The sequence below is a fragment of the Lissotriton helveticus genome, chromosome 5_1 (assembly GCF_964261635.1).
Source record: "Lissotriton helveticus chromosome 5_1, aLisHel1.1, whole genome shotgun sequence".
In the NCBI taxonomy this organism is placed as follows: domain Eukaryota; kingdom Metazoa; phylum Chordata; class Amphibia; order Caudata; family Salamandridae; genus Lissotriton; species Lissotriton helveticus.
This window is the reverse complement of record NC_136065.1, coordinates 369,628,581-369,649,393: the sequence shown is the minus strand read 5'-3', so window position 1 is coordinate 369,649,393 and position 20,813 is coordinate 369,628,581. Positions and strand designations below refer to the sequence as shown.

The 20,813-nt window shown below is 51.3% G+C and overlaps 2 protein-coding genes across 12 annotated transcripts in view; both read right to left on the bottom strand.

Annotated features, from left to right (window-relative positions):
• Nucleotides 1-20,813, bottom strand: part of UBR4 (ubiquitin protein ligase E3 component n-recognin 4) — a 2,329,353-nt gene that overhangs the window by 1,075,659 nt on the left and 1,232,881 nt on the right. The window lies entirely within an intron of this gene.
• LOC144753171 (uncharacterized) lies at nt 436-3,889 on the bottom strand. The gene is made up of 2 exons (XM_078640941.1): nt 1,127-3,889; nt 436-687 (listed from the first exon to the last, which is right to left on the bottom strand). Exon 1 carries the CDS (start codon nt 3,767-3,769, stop codon nt 2,231-2,233), a length of 1,539 nt encoding a protein of 512 aa, XP_078497067.1. The 5' UTR covers nt 3,770-3,889; the 3' UTR covers nt 436-687; nt 1,127-2,230.

The window sequence follows — 20,813 nt, the reverse complement described above, 5'->3', positions numbered from 1 at the left end:
TCCTATAGCCCATCTGATAGTGAAGGATGTGGTTAGAGTAGCCTACAATATTGTGCAAAGGTGCTAGCTACTTCTTTCAGAGTAGTATGTATTGCGCCTCCCACATCTACTATGTGTTCAATATGTCTGTCCACCTTCTCCCTTTGGCTCATCCAGTGTAATGAATTACCGGTTTTACTAGCATACTCATTAGCAGCTCTTTGAATCTTTTTTTTTTTTTGTGTAAGACATTTATTGCACATTTCACAAGGTTAATCACAGCTTTCCGCCTACAACCATAGGAGGCCGGCTACATTCATTGACATTAAGTACACAATGTTGTTAGGTATACACAGCCCATCAGCCGACATCCATAGGACCGGCGGCGCAGCAGCGAACAGCATTGATGTTACAGTGCAGTGCTACACATTTAAATAACGCGTCAGTTGTCTTACATTTTGTGTTTTTATTTATTTACTTTTCCCTTTCTCTTAAACCTTGAAACTAAGAAAGGTGAGAACTATTACAACTTTAATCACTGCGTCACAGCATTCTCCCTCCTCTCATTAATGGTTACAAACGCCGCATGACTGTATCCTTTATATGGCAGAATATCCTATACATTTCACTTGTCTCGGTCAAGTGATTGCGCCTGTAGGTAATCCCTCAAATATAGCCAGTAGTCCTTAGGGCGTGATGCACAAGTTACTACTTGTGTAACGATATATCTGTAAGAGACATTAGTTAGTATTAGATTCCTTACCTTAGAATATCCCCAGGCGTCAGACTGGATCCGGAAATTTTTGCGTAGCAGTACCCTTGCGCGTCGGTAGGCGTCGTCTGCGGCTCCGCGTCCGTCGTCGGCGTCATGGGCGCCGTGATGACGTCGTCGGAGTACTTAGACGCCGCCTCCGCGTGCTGACGTCAGTTCTTAGACACAGCTTTTCCGCGCCAGAAACGCAGAGCCATGTTAAAAACCAACACTGGTGCCATTGAAACTAGGGCCCTGAAGGGGACAACCCTAACCCTAGATATTGGTTCGCAGAACGGGGAGGATGGGTGGGTCGGTAAGGAATCTAATACTAACTAATGTCTCTTACAGATATATCGTTACACAAGTAGTAACTTGTGCATCTGAAAGAGACACGTTAGTATTAGATTCCTTACCTTAGAATAGATACCCCAGCAATACCAACCCCGGTGGTGGGTCTGCGAACCAATAATCACACCAGAAAGTCCTGGAGGACGGAACGGCCAAAGAAGCCATCCCTCCGGACTTGGCTGTCCAGGCAGTAGTGTCTCGCAAACGTGTGCAGCGATGCCCACGTAGCTGCCTGACAGATGTCTTGCAAGGGCACACCCCTGCCCAGGGCAGAGGTGGTCGCCGTCGCTCGGGTAGAATGAGCCCGCAGTCCAACCGGGGGCTCCCTCCTAGCCAAGGAGTAGCATGCCTGGATACACAGGATGATCCACCGGGAGATGGTCCTCTTGTGCACCGCTTTCCCCTTCTAAGCGCCCACGTAACCAACAAAGAGTTGGTCATCCACCCGGAACTGGCGTGTGCGATCCAAATAGAATGAGAGCGCACGTTTTGGGTCCAGACGGTGGAGCCGCTCTTCCTCTTTAGAGGGATGCGGTGGCGGGAAGAAGGTAGGCAAGGTGATGGACTGCCCGATGTGGAAGGCCGTGACAACCTTGGGCAGGAAAGAAGGTTTGGTACGAAGCACCACTTTGTCCGGATGGACAGAAAGGAAAGGTGGAGTACAAGAAAGAGCCTGGAGCTCACTCACTCTCCTGGCAGAGGTGATGGCAACCAGGAAAGCAGTCTTCAAAGTCAGAAGGCGAAGAGGACAGTTGTGAAGTGGCTCAAAGGGAGCGCACATCAGGAATGTCAAAACCAGGTTCAAGTCCCACTGAGGCATCACAAACGGAACAGGAGGAAACGTGTGAGTGATGCCCTTAAGAAATCTGTTAACAATAGGGGACTTGAACAAAGAAGGCTGATCAGGCAGCCTGAGAAAGGCTGAAAGGGCAGAAAGGTAGCCCTTGATAGTGCCCAGAGCAGAGCCCTGCTGGGCAAGAGAAAGAAGGAAGAGAAGAACCTCAGAAAGAGGGGCAGAAAGGGGATCCACAGCCTTTGCTGTGCACCATGCCACAAATCTGTTCCACCTGCAGGCGTATACCGACTTTGTGGAGGGACGCCTGGCTGCCAGAATGAGATTACAGACTTCAGGAGGCAAGTCAAATGGCCTCAACTGTCGCCGCTCAATCTCCAAGCATGGAGGTGGAGACTGGACAGGTTCGGGTGGAGGACCGTCCCCTGCTGCTGCGACAGAAGGTCCTCCTGAAGAGGCAGACGAACCGGGGGATCGACTGACATACTGAGTAGCTCTGGATACCAGTACCTTCTCACCCAGTCCGGAGCCACAAGGATGACTTGGGCCCGGTCGCGCTTGATCTTCTTCAGCACTCTGGGCAGAAGTGGTATAGGCGGAAAGGCGTACAACAGACCGCAACTCCACTCGCGACGAAAAGCGTCTCCGAGCGAGTGCCGCCTTGGAAATTCCAACGCGCAGAACTGATGACATTGCGCGTTCTCTTCGGCGGCGAATAGATCTAACCAAGGCTCTCCCCATCGCTGAAAGAGGCCTTGCGCCACGTCAGAGTTCAGACGCCATTCGTGATCCATCATGCACCGACGGCTGAGCTCGTCCGCCCTGGCGTTCAGAGAACCTGCCAGGTGTTGAGCCACCAGGGTCACGCCCTGGCGTTCCAGCCATTGCCAAAGGCAAAGAGCCTCTTGACAAAGGATCCACGACCCCACCCCGCCTTGTTTGTTGCAGTACCACATGGCGGTGGTGTTGTCCGTGAACACCTGCACTACACTCCCCCGGACAGAGGGGAGGAATGCCTTCAGTGCTAGACGAATCGCCCGTAGCTCCAACAGGTTGATGTGGAGCCGGGCCTCCGCCGGAGACCAGAGGCCTCTGATCTCCGCATCTCCCATGTGGCCTCCCCAGCCCTGGAGGGACGCGCCCGTCACAACTACGTGCTCCGGTTGGGGAAGGGAGAGGGATCTGCCGTTGACCCAATCGCGGTCCGTAAGCCACCACTGCAGCTGTCTCGCAGTGCCCTCCGAGATCAGGACGTGGTCGGATAGGTTGCCCTGATGCTGGGCCCACTGAAACTTCAGGTCCCACTGCAGAGCCCGCATCCGCCACCTGGCGTGATGCACCAGCAGGATGCAGGAGGCCATCAGCCCCAGAAGCCGCAGCGTCAACCTAACCGAAACCCGGGATAACGGCTGAAAGATGGGAATCAGAGCCTGAATATCCCGGACCCGCTGTTCGGGTGGATAAACCCGAAACCGCGCCGAGTCCAGAACTGCTCCGATGAAGAGGAGCTTCTGAGAGGGACACAGGTGTGACTTCGGCACATTGATGGAGAACCCCAGCTGGTGCAGGAGGTCTGCCGTCGTCTGGAGGTGGCTGACGACTGTCTGGGGCGAGCCCGCCTTCAACAACCAGTCGTCGAGGTAGGGGAAGACTGAAACCCCTAACCTGCGCAGATGAGCTGCGACCACCGCCATCACCTTCGTGAAAACCCGTGGGGCGCTGGTAAGGCCGAAGGGGAGCACGGTAAACTGAAAGTGCTCGTGGCCCACCATGAACCGCAGGTAGCGCCGGTGGGCAGGCAGGACGGGGATATGAAAATAAGCGTCCTGCAAGTCCAACGCTACCATCCAGTCTCCTGGGTTCAGGGCAGCCAGGACCTGAGCCAGTGTCAGCATCTTGAACTTCTCCTTCCGGAGGAAGCCGTTGACGTTCCGTAGGTCCAAGATAGGGCGTAGGCCCCCTTTGCCCTTCTTGGGTACCAGAAAGTAGTGGGAGTAGCAACCACACCCTACTTCTGGCCCAGGAACGCGCTCGATGGCCCACTTGGCCAAGAGGGCCGTAACTTCCTCCTGCAGAAGTCGCAAGTGATCCCCCGATACACGGTGGTTCTGCGGTGGCATGGCTGGAGGAGTCGCCTCGAAGGGGAGGGAGTAGCCCCTTCGGACGATCTGCAGCACCCACCTGTCCGACGTGACAGTGCGCCAGTGAAGGTGGTGATGGCGAACCCTGCCTCCCACTGGCGTCACATGGGCCTGAAAGCACGGACTAGGAGGGTTTAGAGGCGGATGCTGCGGGGGAAGGTGTGGACTGACCTCGCCGCTGCCCCCGACCACCAGGACGGCGGTTCCCACGGCCGCCACCGCGTTGGGTATTGCCCTGCGGTGCGTGGCTGGCGGCACGTGTGGGCGCACCCCTTCTGTGGCCACGAAAGGAGTGATAGGCAGCCGATTGCTGGCGCTGGCCCGAGAGGCCTAAGGACTTGGCCGTAGCCCTGGAGTCCTTAAAACGGTCAAGCGCATGGTCTGCCTTGTCGCCAAAGAGGCGACGGCCATCGAACGGCATGTCCATAAGCGTGCTCTGGACATCTGCCGAGAAGTTGGCGGACCTCAGCCAGGCGTGGCGTCTGACCGCCACCGTCGTTCCCATCGCTCTACCCAGCGAGTCAGTGGTATCCAGCCCACACCGGATGGAATATTTGGCTGCATCCCGGCCCTCCACAAGGGCTTGGCCGAGTTTGGCCCGTACCTCCAACGGACACTCTGGCAGCACTTCCGCGACCTTATCCCACACAGAGTGGGTGTAACGTCCCAAGAGGCAGGCGGTGTTAGAAGAAAGCAGGCCGAGGCTAATAGAGGAGAAGATCTTCTTCCCATATTGGTCATACCTCTTGGATTCCCAGTCCGAGGGTGCGGACGGGAATGCGGTCTGGGAATTGGAGGCCTGGATGACCAGGCTCTCGGGGGTAGGATGGGAGGACAGAAAACATGGGTCGCCCGGGGCCGGGCGGTGGCGTCTGGCCACGTTCCTATCTACGGGCGAACCCGTAGCGGGCTTGGACCAAGTGCCCAGCAGAACGTCGGTCAAGGCCTCTGTAGGAAGGTAGATCCCTGACTATGGTTGCCCCCAACTTTTTGCCTGGTGTTTTGCTGGTTTTCTGACTTGGTTGACCTGGGGCCCTGCTATTCAGGACCCCAGGCCCACTGCTCTCTCTGTAAAATGGATTCCATGTACCCTAGGTACATATCTAATTGGATACTGAGTCACCTTATCAGTCCCTGTACAGTGTACCTTAGGTACCCAGGGCATAGGTGTAACCAGGGCCTACCAGGGGCTGCAGCATGTATTATGCCACCCCTGGCTGGCCATCCAGATCTGACACAACTGGCTGCACGACAGCTGGGGCAAGGTGGTGTAATCACCCTTTGCTTTAGATATAGTATACCTATATCTAACCCTAAAATGGACACACAGATCTCCTATCAGTCACTCCTATGGCAGGCCTTAACAATCCTGAAGGCAGAGTGCTTGGAATCGTGTGAGATAGTGCTCTGGCATGAGCTGAGCCTGTCTGCGGCTTTCGGGATCCATCCCTTAGCCGTTTCCATGATATCGCATACCATATACTCTTAAGTGCATTATAATCCTCGCAGTTATGTGCCAACTCTGGAAGCGCTTTATCAAAACATGTCGAGTAAGGTGTCATACGAATTGGAATACTAACCCCTCGCCAATTCTGGCGACGGGGTTAGCAATCCACCCTCCTAGAGGGACACGACATGTATGTAACCTGTAACCCCGGTTAAAGTCAGACTTAGCCTCAGCTCCACAAGATGGATGCTGCCACCGAGACACAAGTCTGCCCTCCTGCTGCTGGGAGTCCTCCCAGGCCAGGAGGCAAGGACAAAGGGTTTTCTGCCAGGGGCGGTGCCAGCACCGTCCCAGACAGGATTTTGTGTATCCTAGGTAGGCAGGGCTTTAGAGGAAGGTGACTGCAAGTGGCACCCCGGTGCTCACTGTGCATAGGCCGGCTGGAACCAGTTCCAGGGGCACTCCAGCCCCTGACCTGGGGAAAGCCCGCCAAAGGAGAGGGGTGTAACCACCCCCCTCCTGGTCCCACCCATAGGGCAGGACTTAGTCGCGTGCCAGCCCCCTTTTGCAGGATAAAGGTAGGAACTGGCCCCCTTCCAAATCAGATCATCTTTGAATCCTGAAACTACTTTCCACGAAAGGAACTCAAGACTTCTTCCTCCCAAGATTCTCCCTTGTGACTAAGGAGTAGTCACCCTGCAGCAGCAGGCACCAACCAAGCATCGCGGTTTGTTGCCAGTCTCTCCTTCGGATCAAGACTGCTCCAGCACGACGAGAACCGGCTTCCCTGGCACCTCTGACCTCAACCTACATCATCAGCCCAGCTGTGATCCGTGGGTGTGACGAGACCTCGAGGGACCGGCCATCTTCAGAACTGCACGACGCTTGTCCAGCACGACTCCCGAGTGACCCTCGACTGAGTGCTTTGGGGTAAGAGAAGCCCCGACCCTGAGCAGCTCCAGCACCGAAGTTCAGCCCCCCTGCATCCACGAGATCTGCGTGGGGCCCTTCTGCTCTTTGCTGCCAACCGCGTTGTCCAGGTCGCTTGCCCGTTTGGCTAGTGGCCCCCTCACGACGTTCCACGACGACAAACACTGCTGGTCTGGTTGCTCCAGACTAGCCCTTGCTCCCCTCCAAAAGAGGAGCACCCTGGACCCTCCTGGTCCACTCAAGACGCCATTTTAGGTCCACCGCGTGGGCCTTGCATTTGCCAAGACTTGTTGCCCAATCCTGGGTCCAGCGACGTCGACAGCAAGAACCTTCGTGGGACAGCTCGCACCTCCATCCTGGTCGCCGACAACGCCTCCTGGTCCGAGAGACTGCAGAGCCCAGCAGCGCCCACTCACCTGGCTGAGGTGACTTCGTCCGGTGCCATCCTGGTGCCCACTCAAATCACTGGCTAGTGATTTAGAACTTGGTCCCCTCTGCTTACAGGTTTCTTCTTCCCTGATCCAGGCTTGGATCACTCCGAACTTTCTTCACTGGCCGCCTGCCAGCAACTCTTTCTTCAGGCTCCTGGATCTTCAACGAGGGTTTCCGACGCAACTTCAACCCTATGCAGCCGCAGCCCCTGGGCTAGGTAACCTGAGTACTCCGGTGCTCCAGCATAGTCCAACACCCTAAGTGTTCGGATCCACTCTTGTTTTCGACCCACCTAGTCGGGTTCGCCCGAGAACAGTAACTTTGCAACTGCTAGCCTCCATAGACTTTTCCCCGCCTTACGCGTGAGAGTTCCCACTCTGCACACGACGTCCACAGGCCTCCTGCATCTAATCCCAGTGTTTAGAATTGTAGGCCTAGCGATTCCTGAGTCTAGAAAAGTACTACTTACCTGCTAGCAAGTTCGCATTCCACTTACTGAGTATATGGTTTTTCGTGCCCCTAGGGCATTTGTGTAAATTGTGCGACTTAAAGTATTTTCTTAAGAGTTATGTTGTGTGCTTAGCTCCCTGACTCATAAAGAGTTCAGGGTAGTCTTGTTATAAATAAATATCTGTTTATTTTCATAACAACTTGTGTGGTGTCCTTTCACTTGGTGTTCAAGGGGTAATGTGATGGTAAAACAGCTGGCTTAACACGCCCTCTAGAGTCTTAGCCTTAGACTGCTCGTATCCATGCTACTAGGATAGCTGTTCTATAAGGTTGACTTACAACCAATCATCAATAAGGGTTGTTTGGACTGATACATAGTGATCACTAGAATAGTGAGCACTGCATATCAGGCCAACTTCTCACAGCCTCAATAAAAGGCAGCAGAGACTCGGCCGAGCTTGACTGCGGTTTAAGGACCTCAGTGAGGAGGTTAGTCCTCACGGCCGCGACGGGGAGCTCAAGGCCCAAGGCCTTGGCAGCCCTCATCAGCACCACACCATACGTTGCCCCCTCCTCCGAAGCCACGGTAGGAGGGGAGACAAACCCAGTGTCTGGAGAGGTGTCCAGGCCACTGGCCTCCCCAAGGTCTTCTGTCCAGTCCTCACGAGACTGACACTCTCTGGTCAGAGGGTCCTCAGACCCCTCCCAGTCCTCTCCTTCACCCATCTCCTGAAATTCAGGGTCCTCAACCAATGGGGCCTGTTCATAAAAGTGAAAATCACCCAACGGCGTCTGGAGCGGCGCCCAACGGGGCCGTCCCGACGGCCGAACAGCAACGGAAGGAGGACTGGGGTCGGCGCCGCCCGAGGACGGCACCGGAGGCGACACCCGAGGGTCAGACGCCGGGGAGGACGTCAGATCCACCGGCGACGAACCAGATCCCGAAGGGGGACCAGCGGCGTCCTGCGGCGCCGGGCCCGAAGGCGCCGGCGGCGTCGGAACAACTGGACCCCTCGGCGCCGGGCCCGAAGGCGCCGGCGGCGTCGGGATAACAGGGACCTGCGGCGCCGGGCCCGAAGGCATCGGCGGCGTCGGGGCCGAAGCACCCGACGGCGTCGGGGCCGGAGCCGCCGACCCGCTAGGGCTCCCAGACGGGTCCGCTGGGCCCGGAGGCGCCGCGGAGCCCGTCGGAGGAGAGAGTTTCCTCATGGCCATGAGGAAGCGCTCGACCTCCTCCGGCGTCGCGTTGAGCCCAGGGACCGTAGGGTATGGGGCTGGACGCGGCACCCGCGACTCCGACGGAGCCGCGTGGGCGGTGTCACCCGAACCCCCGGCCGCATCGCGCGAGCGTCGGGGGGAGTCCGAGGAGCGATGACGCCGCTTGGACTTCTTGTGCCTCTTACCTGACGACGACTTCGACCCGGAGGAGTGCGGCCTACTCTCGGAGCTGTGGTGGCTCCGGGCCCGCGACCTCCCATGGGATCGGGACCTCTCACGGCGCTGGGCCGACTGCCGGAGTTCGAGGCGCCTACGGGACCGCTCCCGCCTGGCTTTCGAAGAGAGGGCCCGGCAGTCGGAGCAGGCCTTGTCGTCGTGGTCGACGCCCAAACACGACAAACAGACGCGGTGAGGATCCGTGACCGACATCAGCCAGTCGCAATCGTCACAAGGTTTGAAGCCGGGCATCCCTATCGGCACCGTTTCGGAGTCGAGAGACTTCGAAATAGTAATCAAAAAGGATCAAAAAAGTTTAGTCAAAATTGACTAGGGTTACTGCTTTTTCCAGATCTGCGCTTGCTGGCGCGGAAAAAAGAAGAACTGACGTCAGCACGCGGAGGCGGCGTTCTAAGTACTCCGACGACGTCATCACGGCGCCCATGACGCCGACGACGGACGCGGAGCCGCAGACGACGCCTACCGACGCGCAAGGGTACTGCTACGCAAAAATTTCCGGATCCAGTCTGACGCCTGGGGATATTCTAAGGTAAGGAATCTAATAATAACGTGTCTCTTTCAGATCTTGCAGGCAATTCCTCCTCATATGTTGCCAGCATATCTCGGCAATATGTTAAGTCTTCTAACCAGTTTGTCATCCTCGGCCCCGTTTTACCATTCCAATGCAGTGAAACTCTCCTTTTTGCCATTAAGAGTGCGATCACACAAAACTTACGTTTCTGTGCCCTGAGCTGCGGGACAAGGCCTAACAGACAGACTTTGATCGTGCATTCGAGTTTCTCCCCTAGCATTTCTCTGACTGCCTGTACCACCTGCACCCAATACCTCGCCACCAAGTGACAATGCCATGCTAGATGCAAGAAATCCGCGTTATCTTGCTTGCATCGTACACATCTCTAGTCTTCTCGTAACCCGTATCTGTGGAGCCTTTCAGGCGTATAGTACATTTGGTGTATGTATTTATAATGGATAATTCTAAGGTTTCCATTCGGTGTGAGCATGCTGGTGAGTATGCATGTCGTTTCCCATTCTTCCTCTGTCAACGTGCCATCCAATACTGTGCACCATTTATCTCTCATCCCCTCCGTGTTTCCCCCAATGTCCCTCTGTATGCTCGTGTATAACTTTGATACTATGTGTGTGGCGGTCAGGACTAGTTGTAGTGGAGCCAGAGTCTGGGGTTCCTCCGGAAATGTGGTAAAGTGTTCTTTTATTGCTCTTTGCAGCATATAGTAGTTGAAGCTGAATAACAGTGTTGGATGACTAATGTACTTCAGCGTGTCTAATGTTTGAAAAACCCCTTCTTTGTACAGGTCTCCCATTGTGTCAATGCCCGCTTGCCGCAGCTGGTTCATTCCTACTTGTTCTTGGGTGATAGAAAGTGCTGGGTGATTAGCTAACGGGAGCGCTGGTGCATACATTGTCAATTTAGAAGCTTTTTTGCCCATCAGTCTCCACGCTTCAGTAGTGGTGTTCACCGGGTTTATATCTCTCTCATGTAATCTAGTACGTTTGTGTGGCAATATGTTGGCCAATGGGATTGGGGCGGTGTCTCCCGTTTCCACCGCTACATGCGTTAGGAAGGGTATCTCTTGGTACCAGTAGTGCGCGAATTACACCTCGGCGCAGAGATAATAAAGATAAATGTCTGGGACCTTGAAACCCCCCTTTTCATACGGCAGCGTCATCGTTTGTAAGTCTAGTCTGGCTTGCTTGCCTGCCCACAGTAGGCTCAGTACCAATTTGTTAATGTTACGGAACACTTCTGCCGGAGGTTTGATGGGGATGTTAGCAGAGAGGTAGAGGAACTTAGGCAGTATCACCATCTTCACGATAGCAGCCCTGTCCGCTAGTGACAGTGGCAATTTTTTCCATCGCTTGATCTTGTCGTCTAATGCCGATATCGCTCTCCCATAGTTAGTTCTGATGACCAGCTCTGGGTCCCTGTGAAACCATATTCCCAGATATCTGGTCGGGTCGTCCTGCCATTCTAGTGGGTAATCTAGGGTGGATGGGGTAGTGCTATCCGTCAATGTCAAGATAAGAGATTTTTCCCAATTTATTTGTAGTCCCGAGTAATGGCCAAATTTGATGTATTCACGTAGTAATGGGTTGAGGTGTTCTGGATTTTTTACATAAAGAACCATGTTATCCGCGTATAGCGAGATGTGTATAGGGCGTGTTGGGAGTTGTATGGCCGAGTAGTGGTGGTGGTGTCTTATTTTGCAAGCTAATGGCTCCAGAACTAGAGCAAAAAGCATCGGGGAGAGTGGGCATCCCTGTCTCGTCCCGCGACATATTGCAATTGGCTCTGATACATGTTTGTTTACCCTGACACGTGCGGACAGGTTTGTGTAAAGCATGGAGATCCAGTGTGTGAAAATGGGAGGAAATCCCATTCGCAATAGCACCATGTGTAGGAAGTTCCAATCTATCGTGTCGAACGCTTTAGCAGCGTCTAAGAGTACCGCCACAGCTGTGATCTCTGGTGCCAGATAATGGGCTAGTGCGAAGAGCGTGCGTGTGTTATGTGTTGTCGATCTATCCTGAATGAAGCCGGACTGGTCAGGTCTCACCAGCAACGGCATTAGTGGTTTGAGTCTCGCTGCTAAGAGGCTCGCTATTATTTTTGTGTCCAAATTGATATGGGATAGGGGGCGGTAAGATTCACATTGTTCCCCATCCTTCCCTGGTTTTAACAATGCTATCAGCACGGCTTCCCTCATTGAGGGCGGGAGAGTTTGTGCCTCGTGTGCTGCTCCATAGAGTCTCACCAGGTGTGGTGCCAGTAGATCCGCAAATGCCTTGTAAAACTCTATTGAGAAACCGTCAGGTCCCGGTGCCTTGCCATTCGGCAGATGTTTGATTGTGTCTATCACTTCCTCTACGGTTATGGGGCGAGCTAGGTATTCCCTATGATTATTTGATAACCACGCTATTTCTACGTCTGCCATATATGACCGCATTTCTTCCTGTGGCATCGAGGGACGAGCTTCATATAGTTCGCCGTAAGTATCCATGAATTCACTCATCATGCCCTTGATGTCACGTGTCACTATTCCCGCTCAAGTTTTGATTGTAGTGATATGTTGAGGCGCTCGTTCTGAGCATATTTTCTCAGCTAATGCCCTGCCGGGTCTACCCCCCTCACCATACATTCTGGCTGTTTTACGCTTGGTTATGTACTTGAGCTCGTCTGCCGCAAATTGCTGGTGTTCTTTTAGGAGCAATTGTATTTCCCCCAATAGTGCGATGTCCCTCGTTTGCGTGTATCTTTGTTCTAATGTTTGCAAAGCGTTTTCACGTGTTTGTAGTTGCTGCCATATATCTTTCAGTATGCCCGTGGTTGTGCTAATGCATACCCCCCGCAATGTGGCCTTGAAGGCTTCCCACAGAAGACACGGGTCATCTGTTGTGGGGCAGTTGAGGTCAAAGTAGTCTACTATTGCCTTATGGATGGTGTCAGTGTATACCAGGCCTCATAACGCTCCAGCATTAAACTGCCATGTGAAAGGTGGGGGCTCATAATGTGGTATGTCCATTGTTAATATCACAGGGCTGTGGTCTGATAGTGTTCTCGGCAAGTGTTTCACAGAGACGGTCCACGCTACCACCTCCTGCGTGCCCAGCCAGTAGTCCAGCCTGGACCAGCTATTGTGCGCCGCCGTTATGTGTGTCGCCGCGATTTCCCCTGGATTATGAACCCTCCATATGTCAGACATATGTAAATCCGTCAGTGCATCGTGTAGAGTCGCCCTCGCCCGTGTATGTGGCTCCAGTGTATTTGGCGATCTGTCTAGTCCATCCCTTAGAGCTATGTTAAAATCACCTCCCCATATTATGTTCTCGATCTGGAGATTTGAGACGGTATGCCACAATTTAGCGAAGAACCCTGGGTCATCTGTGTTAGGGCCGTACGTGTTTACTAAAGCAACTTGACGATGTCTTACCACGCCTACGACAATGACACTTCGTCCCTCCGTGTCTTTGTGCACAGCTGTTATCTCAAAGTGAACCCCCTTCCGTATTAAAATACTGACCCCTCCGGAATACGAGGAGTAATGTGAGCTGGTCACTGATTCTGCCCATCTAGCACCCAGTGTGGAGGTGGTGTTGGCAGCTATGTGCGTTTCCTGTAGAAAAGCTATGTCGACATGCAATCTATCAAAATTTGCGAATATCTGCCTAATCTTCTTCGGATTACCCAGCCCCCTAACGTTCCACATGGTGACTTTCAGTGTGGTAGATCGTGTCATGTCAGTGAGGTAGGATGCCGTGTGAGCGCTGTGTGGCCTAGGGCTCCAGGCGCAAACGGCACATAATGCCCAAACTTCAGTCTACAGTTTTTGACAGTGCTTGCGGTGAATAAAGAGGTCACAATGCTTCTCAGACACAGTGAATTAATTCGAACAACTCCCAATTCCCAATCCCTCCCCCCACCCACTTCAGCGCCCAAACTTTGCCAAAGCCATCCCCTTATGGTAACTAAACTAGTATCAGAACTGGAGTAGGGGCGCACCCGCTTGGGGGTGTCGCCAGGTACACACATCTCCATCCACATAGTGGATGTGGACGGGTGCACATGCTATTATTCAATCCACAATGTCTTTTGTACCTCACATTTCCCGCCAGGCCCTGTCAGCGGTCATCCGCAATATATCAACAGGTACCAATTGTCCCATTGTACTGCAGTGTGGTTTAGCGCGAACATGCTTCGTGAGTCATCCCCTGTCTTTCGCCCCTTCAGTCTTTACAGTAAGCCGCACCTTCAGAGTTGTGCAGGCAGTACCCAGTGTCTGTCTGTCAGCTAGTGCTGTATATCGTCTGTGGAGTTTAGATAAGTCACTTTATACACATGTCACAGCCCCGTAGTCCCTCCCTTGGCCCATGTCCGTTTTGGACTACCAGGTTACTCACTGTGCATGTTACTGGCGCATACTTAGAGTGCCGGCTGTGTCCGTTCTCAAGGCACACTCGGGCCCCCGCCCGCGCCTGCACCTATCTTGGGGCCCCTGTTGTGCGTCTCATGGTGCCGTAATGCCAATCTGGAAATGTTTGAAGTGATTACAGTGTTGAGGTGCTACCAGCAGTGTGAAGTCCTGTATGCAGTAGTGTCACATGGCCTCCTGACTTCTTAGTCATTGTCACTTCCCTGGTCATCTCGTCCCTGTGCCTTGCGCCGCCGTCCCAATTTCTTGATGTACTCCTGCGCTGCTTGCACCGTGGGAAGAATCACAGGTTTGCCCGCATTTGTGATTTTAAGCTTCGCGGGATATAGCATCGCGTACTCAACTCCTAGATCCCGTAGTTTCTTTTTCACTGTAGCAAATTCCTTGCGTGCCAGTTGTACTGCCATGGTGTGGTCTGGGTAGAATTCCAGGGTGTTACCTTGATATGTGATTTCACCCATTTCCCTGGCTAGTCTGAGGACTGTATCTCTGTCTCTGTAGTTGAGCATGCGGGCGATTATCATGCGTGGAGGAGCTCCCGGTTTTGGTTTAGGCGCCAGGGAACGGTGCGCGCGTTCGACAAGGAAGACCGATGATAGTTTTTCAGCGCCAAATAAGTCTTTCAGCAACGCCTCGATGTAGCTTTCCATTTTGCCTGTGTTTGTGGACTCCGGCAGGCCTGATATGCGGACGTTATTGCGTCTGGATCTGGCTTCCTGATCCTCCACCTTAGCACGCAGGATTTCCAGCATTTTTTCTATACCTCCGCATGCCTTCGTTGTGGTCCTAGATTCGTCCTCCACTCTGGATATCCTTTGTTCCGCCTCCACAATCCGCTCATCATGTTTTTTCGATTTTCGCGGCCATATTGTCCACGCGTTGCACCACATTATCCAGCTTGTTATTCATTTCCTGCAGGATTTGCTGTATCGCCCTCAGGAGACTGCCTCCATGCCGGTCCCTTCGTGTGTTTCGTGCTCCCCCTCTGCGTCCGATGTTGTCGCAGTATTTTTTGTCTGTTTCCTCGCTTCAAAGGGCAGCTTAGTCTGCTGCTTTTCAGGCTTCCCCATATTGCCGGTGCACGGTAGAGGACTACGCAGTGTTGTCCCCGGGCTTATAGTCGTTGAGGCTCTTTCAGCGGACAGGTCGCGTCGTTGGGGTGTTCTCACTGCCCACAGAGAGTTAGATTTATACATCAGGCACCCGGCAGGTTCGCATGGCCGCCTTGTTGCTTCACTATACGTGGCGAAGGGTGTCAATTGTTGCGTGTGGTTTCCACCGTTTCTCCGCAGCGCTTGCAGTTATGTCCCCAGCTATGCTTTCGGCGTCGTAGTGAAGCTTACTGCTTATTGGCGCGGGAGCATATGGTAGTGTAACAATTTCCTGCTTGGGCAGCTAGTCGCACTGTTCCCCACCATTGCATTCTTCGTGTGGGTGGGTGTCTTCTGCCATCGCTTGTAACGTTATTATTCTGATTGTGTTCTTACCCACTTATATTCTTCTTTGTTTTTTTTTTTTTGCATTAGTGTGGTGATTGTATGCAGTCCACCGTGTCAGGCAGCCAGCGCGGGCATATTCTCGACTCCTTTACTGATTGCCGTGCGCCGCACTTCTCCCGGTGCATTCCTGCCTCTGCAACCGCCCAGTGCCTCGGCTCTCGAGTCCGCGGTCGAGCCGTCTAGGGGTGCGCTCCGTGCCTGCTAGTCCACCTGCCCTCTGGCCTCATCAGTCGCCCCTCGCTCCGGTCCACCGAGAACTCGCTGACGTCAGGCTTCAGTGGGGTCCTGTTGGATACCCTCGACGCTGCTTACAACGTGCGTTCCATTGCCGCCACCATCTTGAAGCCCTTGGAACGCAAACCAACGAGCAGTGTTTACAGTGTCTTTGGTAGATCGGGGCCGTCTCGGTGGGGCTCAAATCGTTCGTGGCGTTAGTGAATCGCACATAGACCGGGGCATTCCTCGTACCTGCTTGTTGATCCGTCACAGTTGCCAGCAGGTCCGATTGTCGGGAGCGGCCATCTTGAATCGCTTCTCGTGTCGGAGCGGTTTTTCGTCAATATTTCCGTAAATTTTTCTTTTTTTGGAGTTTCAGCGCCGGTAGTTTATGGGCTGCATGTTCCGATTGCCAGTCTTATCTTTTCCGTTGTTCTGGAGGTACTTTTGGAGGGTCCAGGCCGCTTTTTCCTGCACCCGTCCGGCGGAGCTGACTCACGAGCCAATCATCCCGCAGTGCGCCCTCTAGCGCCCCCCAGCTCTTTGAATCTTACCAAATTTTTCATGCTTCGTCCATCTGAACCACTTGGCTTTCTAGTTTGGCTTTTGTAAGCAAAGGTTTGCAGCTGATATGTTTTTACTGTAGTTTTGATCGGCCCTCTGTAGTGTCACTTGCTCGATATCGTTAGACCTCTGTTGCCATTCTCTGCTGTGTCATTTTGGATATAATTCTACCTCTGGTAACTGCATTAAAGGCCTTCCAAAGGATCCTCAATCAGTCCACTGAGCCTGTGTTTAACTGAAGGCACGGAGTAGAATCCTCCCTAAGGGCCTCGCAGAAGCCCCAGTTTTTCAGCCACCATAAACTCCGCCTCTAACCAGGGCTGGACTGGGAACCGAAATCGGCCCTGGCAAACTGCTCGGCTGAAAAGAGTTCATGAATGGGCATGTGAACTTTCTGTTGGAGATACATAGATGGAGTAAAAATGTAATTCAATGCAGGAAAATAAGCTGTGTGCCCCCGAAAAATAGTAAGTAATAGTTTATGGTCTGGTCAAATTAAAACCTTTACAATTTCTCATAAAAAAAAAGTCGTAGCAGCAAAGTTCATCAATTAAAGACTAATTAAAAATAACACTTCATAAAATATCTGTGGATTATGCTAACATCAATGATGCCATTATCAATAATTGTTGTCTAATACAGTAAAGTGATAAGGGGTTTCAACCCTTCAGTGTATTGACTGATATTCAAATGATTTGCTAATACTGTCCTTTTTCAGTTTCTGAGAGTTTTTAGGTAGGAAAAGAAAATCTAGAAGTCTTAACATTTGATAAAATAAGTACTCAGTTCTCAGTGGAGGGGTAAGCGTGCAATTATCAGTTGCTTTATGGACAGCTGCAGCTGTGGATTGCTGTTGACTGTTTTGCTGGCGCATATGTTGTCTGGGTGATGGGCAACCTAAATATGTGTTGTTTCCTGTGAAATGACACTAAAAATGTCTTTTTATTGCAGTGGAAAAGTGTTTAACGACCGAGTTTCTCCTGTGCCGCTTCCATAAATTGCACAAAAGCGGCACGCTAGCTGAACGTCACCACCTCCGAGGCATGCCTTCACAGCTTGTCTGCAGGTTCTTATTCCCTTCCTTACAAAGAATGGCTTCAGTAATTGACGTCGTTCAGCTTGTAGTTCTCCACAGATGCACAAAAGGTATAATACACTTTCATTGGCTCTCTCACATAATAACCGGCATGTTGTCTGACCCGGCGATCGTTTCCAAGGGGGAAGGTGCGGCAATTTTCTCATTTGGAGATTAAGATCTATTTTTTTATTCCTCCTATTGAAACCTGAGCCTAGGTAAGGTTGCGGAGAGGACATGACATAACTTTGCACAACAAACCATCCGTGGGTTCTTTGTGTGAGTGCCACCTTGTCTTCTAATAGGGATAGTGTTTTCACTGTCTTGTTTACAATTTGTTTAAAACATTGGTAGGACCCTGAGGGTGCTCAGAGTTCCTCCAGGCCCAATCAATCAATCAATCATGCCATTTGTATAGCGCACTACTCACCCGGGAGGGTCTCAAGGCGCTTGGGGGGAGGGTTATGCTACTGCTCGAACAGCCAGGTCTTGAGTTGTTTCCTGAAGGCGAGATGGTCCTGGGTCAGTCGAAGGTGGATGGGGAGGGAGTTCCAAGTCTTGGCAGCCAGGTAAGAGAAGGATCTTCCTCCGGCGGTGGGTCTTCGGATGCGTGGTACGGCTGCGAGGGCGAGGCTGGTGGACCGTAGCTGGCGGGTGGGCCCAAACGCCCTTTTAATGCTATCAAATAGCTCATAGCTGTGCAGTCCCTCTTTTGATGTATTTCATTCCAAAGGTAGGAATTCAATGTTCCTGCTTCGGCCATTTTGATCCTGCACCAGTTCTTGGCGTAAGCTCCTCTGTGCCCTAATTCTTGGCTTTGTAGGCCGAATTCTAACCTTATTTGGGCCGTTTAAACATACTTAGGTAGATTAAAAATCATTCTGCCCGCTCTTGAGACAGTTCTAATATGGCCGCACCTCTTCCCCTCAGGCACTCACTCCCATAAGTGATTGCCGGAATGAGCTTTGCTTGCCAGACTTGTAAAAGTAAAGTAAGATTTGGGCTGGTAGTTTTATGTTAGATAGATTTCATTGCTGAGCAATAGAGTTGCCTCTTCTTTTGATAACATTTTTTTGTGAGTAAAGTGCGCCTTTATTGTCTATTATTACTCTTAAGTATTTGTATTGGCCGACTACTTCTATTGTTGAGTTAGCCAGGTACCAGCTGAAGTTAGAGGTTTTCTTTCTAGGACGAATCCTCATTACCTTGGTTTTGTTGTAGTTGATGGTTAAACCTTTGTTTGCTGAATATCTACTGGTTGTGTCTAATAGATGTTGAAGGTCAAAGGGTGTTCTACTAACCAGCACAAGGACATCTGCATACAGGAGGTTGGAGAGTGGCAGCCCAACTATATTTGTCGCATGCAGGTTACAGGTTTCCAGTTCAGATGACAGATCAGACATGTACAAGTTAAAAAGTGTTGGCGCCAAGACGCACCCTTCTTCGAGCCCCATGGTTGTTGGGATTTTCAGAGACAGGAACTTACCATCTCCTAGCTTGACTTGAACCCACGTATGTGAGTGGAGAAGTATTGAGCTTGTGCCATAGTTTACTCCTGTCAATTTAATCAAACGCTGACGAATAGTCAATAAAACACATGAATAGAGTGTTTTGCCACATCTACCATAGTTTGTAGTTGTTCCCATGCCCTTACAAAAACCTGTTTGGTTGATGGGTATAATTGATTTTTCGTCTGTCCAGGCAATGAGGTCTTCCAGAAGTAGGCCAGCGTAATATTTTGCCTCAATATCGATTAAAGCAACAAGCGTGTAGCTGTTTACTAAGTTCTTGGCCCCCTTCTTGTATATTGGGGATATGATTGACCCCTTCAAGAGTACGGGAGGGTGTTTCCCCCTGCGATTTGAGCAAACAAAGGTATTCCTGGTCTTTTTTTAATAAGCTGGGTAGAATCACATTAGGGCCCTGGGCGCCCTCCCGCTTGCCTTTAGCTATCCTGGCCTTGATCTGGTGATGAACGAAAGATGGTTGTTTTCTGGTATAACATTATGATTGGAAGGGATTGACTCAAGGGTATAGTGTGTGCTCTGCTTCTAATCAGGATTCAAATGATGAAGCAGATGAGAGGCCAAACTTCTTCGGTCAGGTGTGAGTTGATTCTTGGAGCATTCGGATTGTATAGGCTGTTTATTGGGCGCCAGAAACTAGCGCTGTTTGATTTTGAGTCATGTAACAGTCTAGCCCACAGGTTTTCGTCTGAATACTTTTTGCCTGGCGGATCATTTTTTTCTTTTCTGCTTTAAGTTGCGCTAGCTCCCTTTGTAAACTCGGATCCTGCCCTGTACGCCGAAACCTGCGTAATGTTTTGTTTACTGCTTTTTTGAGATTACGGATATTTGGAGTTTTAGTGATAAGAAAGTGTCTGTCTTGACGGTCTAAAGGCCTGTTTGTCGATAAGGCTGGAAGAGCGCTTGCCGTATGCTTTGCTCCTAATGTTTTAATGACCTGTTCCCAGTGAGTTCTCATTTATGTCTGTCTCATCCCTTTGTTCCCTGAATGACTTCGCTGAGGCCAGTAGTTCATCTAGTTGGATGGTTTTGAATTTGATCTCCCTGAAATTGTCCGTGTATATAGACTCTGGGTCCTCAGCATGTTGGTCTAGTGGAGATTTCCAGAGGCAGGTGGTCGCTTTGATCTTGGGTCCCTACCTGGAATCCTGTAATCCTACTGAAGAGTGATAAAGAGACAAAGGTGTAGTCTATTAGCGTGCTAGAGATTGTGCTGTGAAATGTTGCCGCTGGGGGCTGATCTGCCGGGAAACTCCCATTTAGTTCCACAAAGCTTAGGTGTTCCAGATCCTTGACAAAGTTCCTAGCGAGGGCGGATTGTTGCTTCTTGGTACTCAGGAATATTCCAGGCTGTGTGTTGTTCCTCGATTAGCTTGTCCCTCATCTGTGGTCCCATTAGGTGCATGTTGAAGTCACCTGTCATCAGTAGACTTGAAGTTGGTTCTTCCGAGAGGAGGCTAGTAATTGCTGCCTCCACCATTTTGACTCCTTTCATTTTGTCACGAGGATGCATATAGGTGTTTAGGAGTAGTATTTGTTGTACAGTATTTCCATCCCGTATACTCACTCCGAGTGCTTTAATTGCATTTGTGGAGGATGTGAATGTGTCAACATCTTTAGTCGCTGTTATTGTTTTTATTGAGGAGTAAATTGTTAGAACACCCTTTAGATGTCCAAGTTTGGAGCCTTTCACTGCTGGAGTATGATGGGTTTTGTAACCAGAGAAATGGAAGGGTTCTTCTAACCATGTTTCTTGTAGCAGGATGAGATCAAAGCCTGAAAGTAAACCAAATGATCTTTATCCAATGTTTTATCGCACAGCCCATTTATATACCAGGAGCAGATTCGTAGGTGATGGATGCTTTGAGGTGGTTGTTTTATCTTAAGTCAAGTACTCTCCTCTTGTTGGTTTATCGTCCTCGCTAGCCAGGACCAGTCGTTGACACCCGAAAAATACGTATACACCTTGTCTCATGGTTGTAATGATGCCAGATGTCACTTAAGCCAGTAGCTATTGTGAAGGATGCAAGAAGATATGAAGATGATGTGAATGCCAACGTGGTCCAGTTTGATCCAATTTTACATTTTTTAGGCTTTTGACATTGCCTCCTGCAATAATGAGATCTAATGGATCAGTGAGAACAGCTGTACTGAGATGGAAGAGAGCGGGGTGGTGAGTACACACAATCGGGACAGGTGAGACATTGTGACACTTTTTGGGGGCTTTGTTGCAGGTAGATATTACATGTGAGGAG

Excerpts from the sequence above, each read along its gene's own strand:
- LOC144753171 (XM_078640941.1), bottom strand. The coding sequence starts at position 3,769 with ATGCTGACACTGGCTCAGGTCCTGGCTGCCCTGAACCCAGGAGACTGG.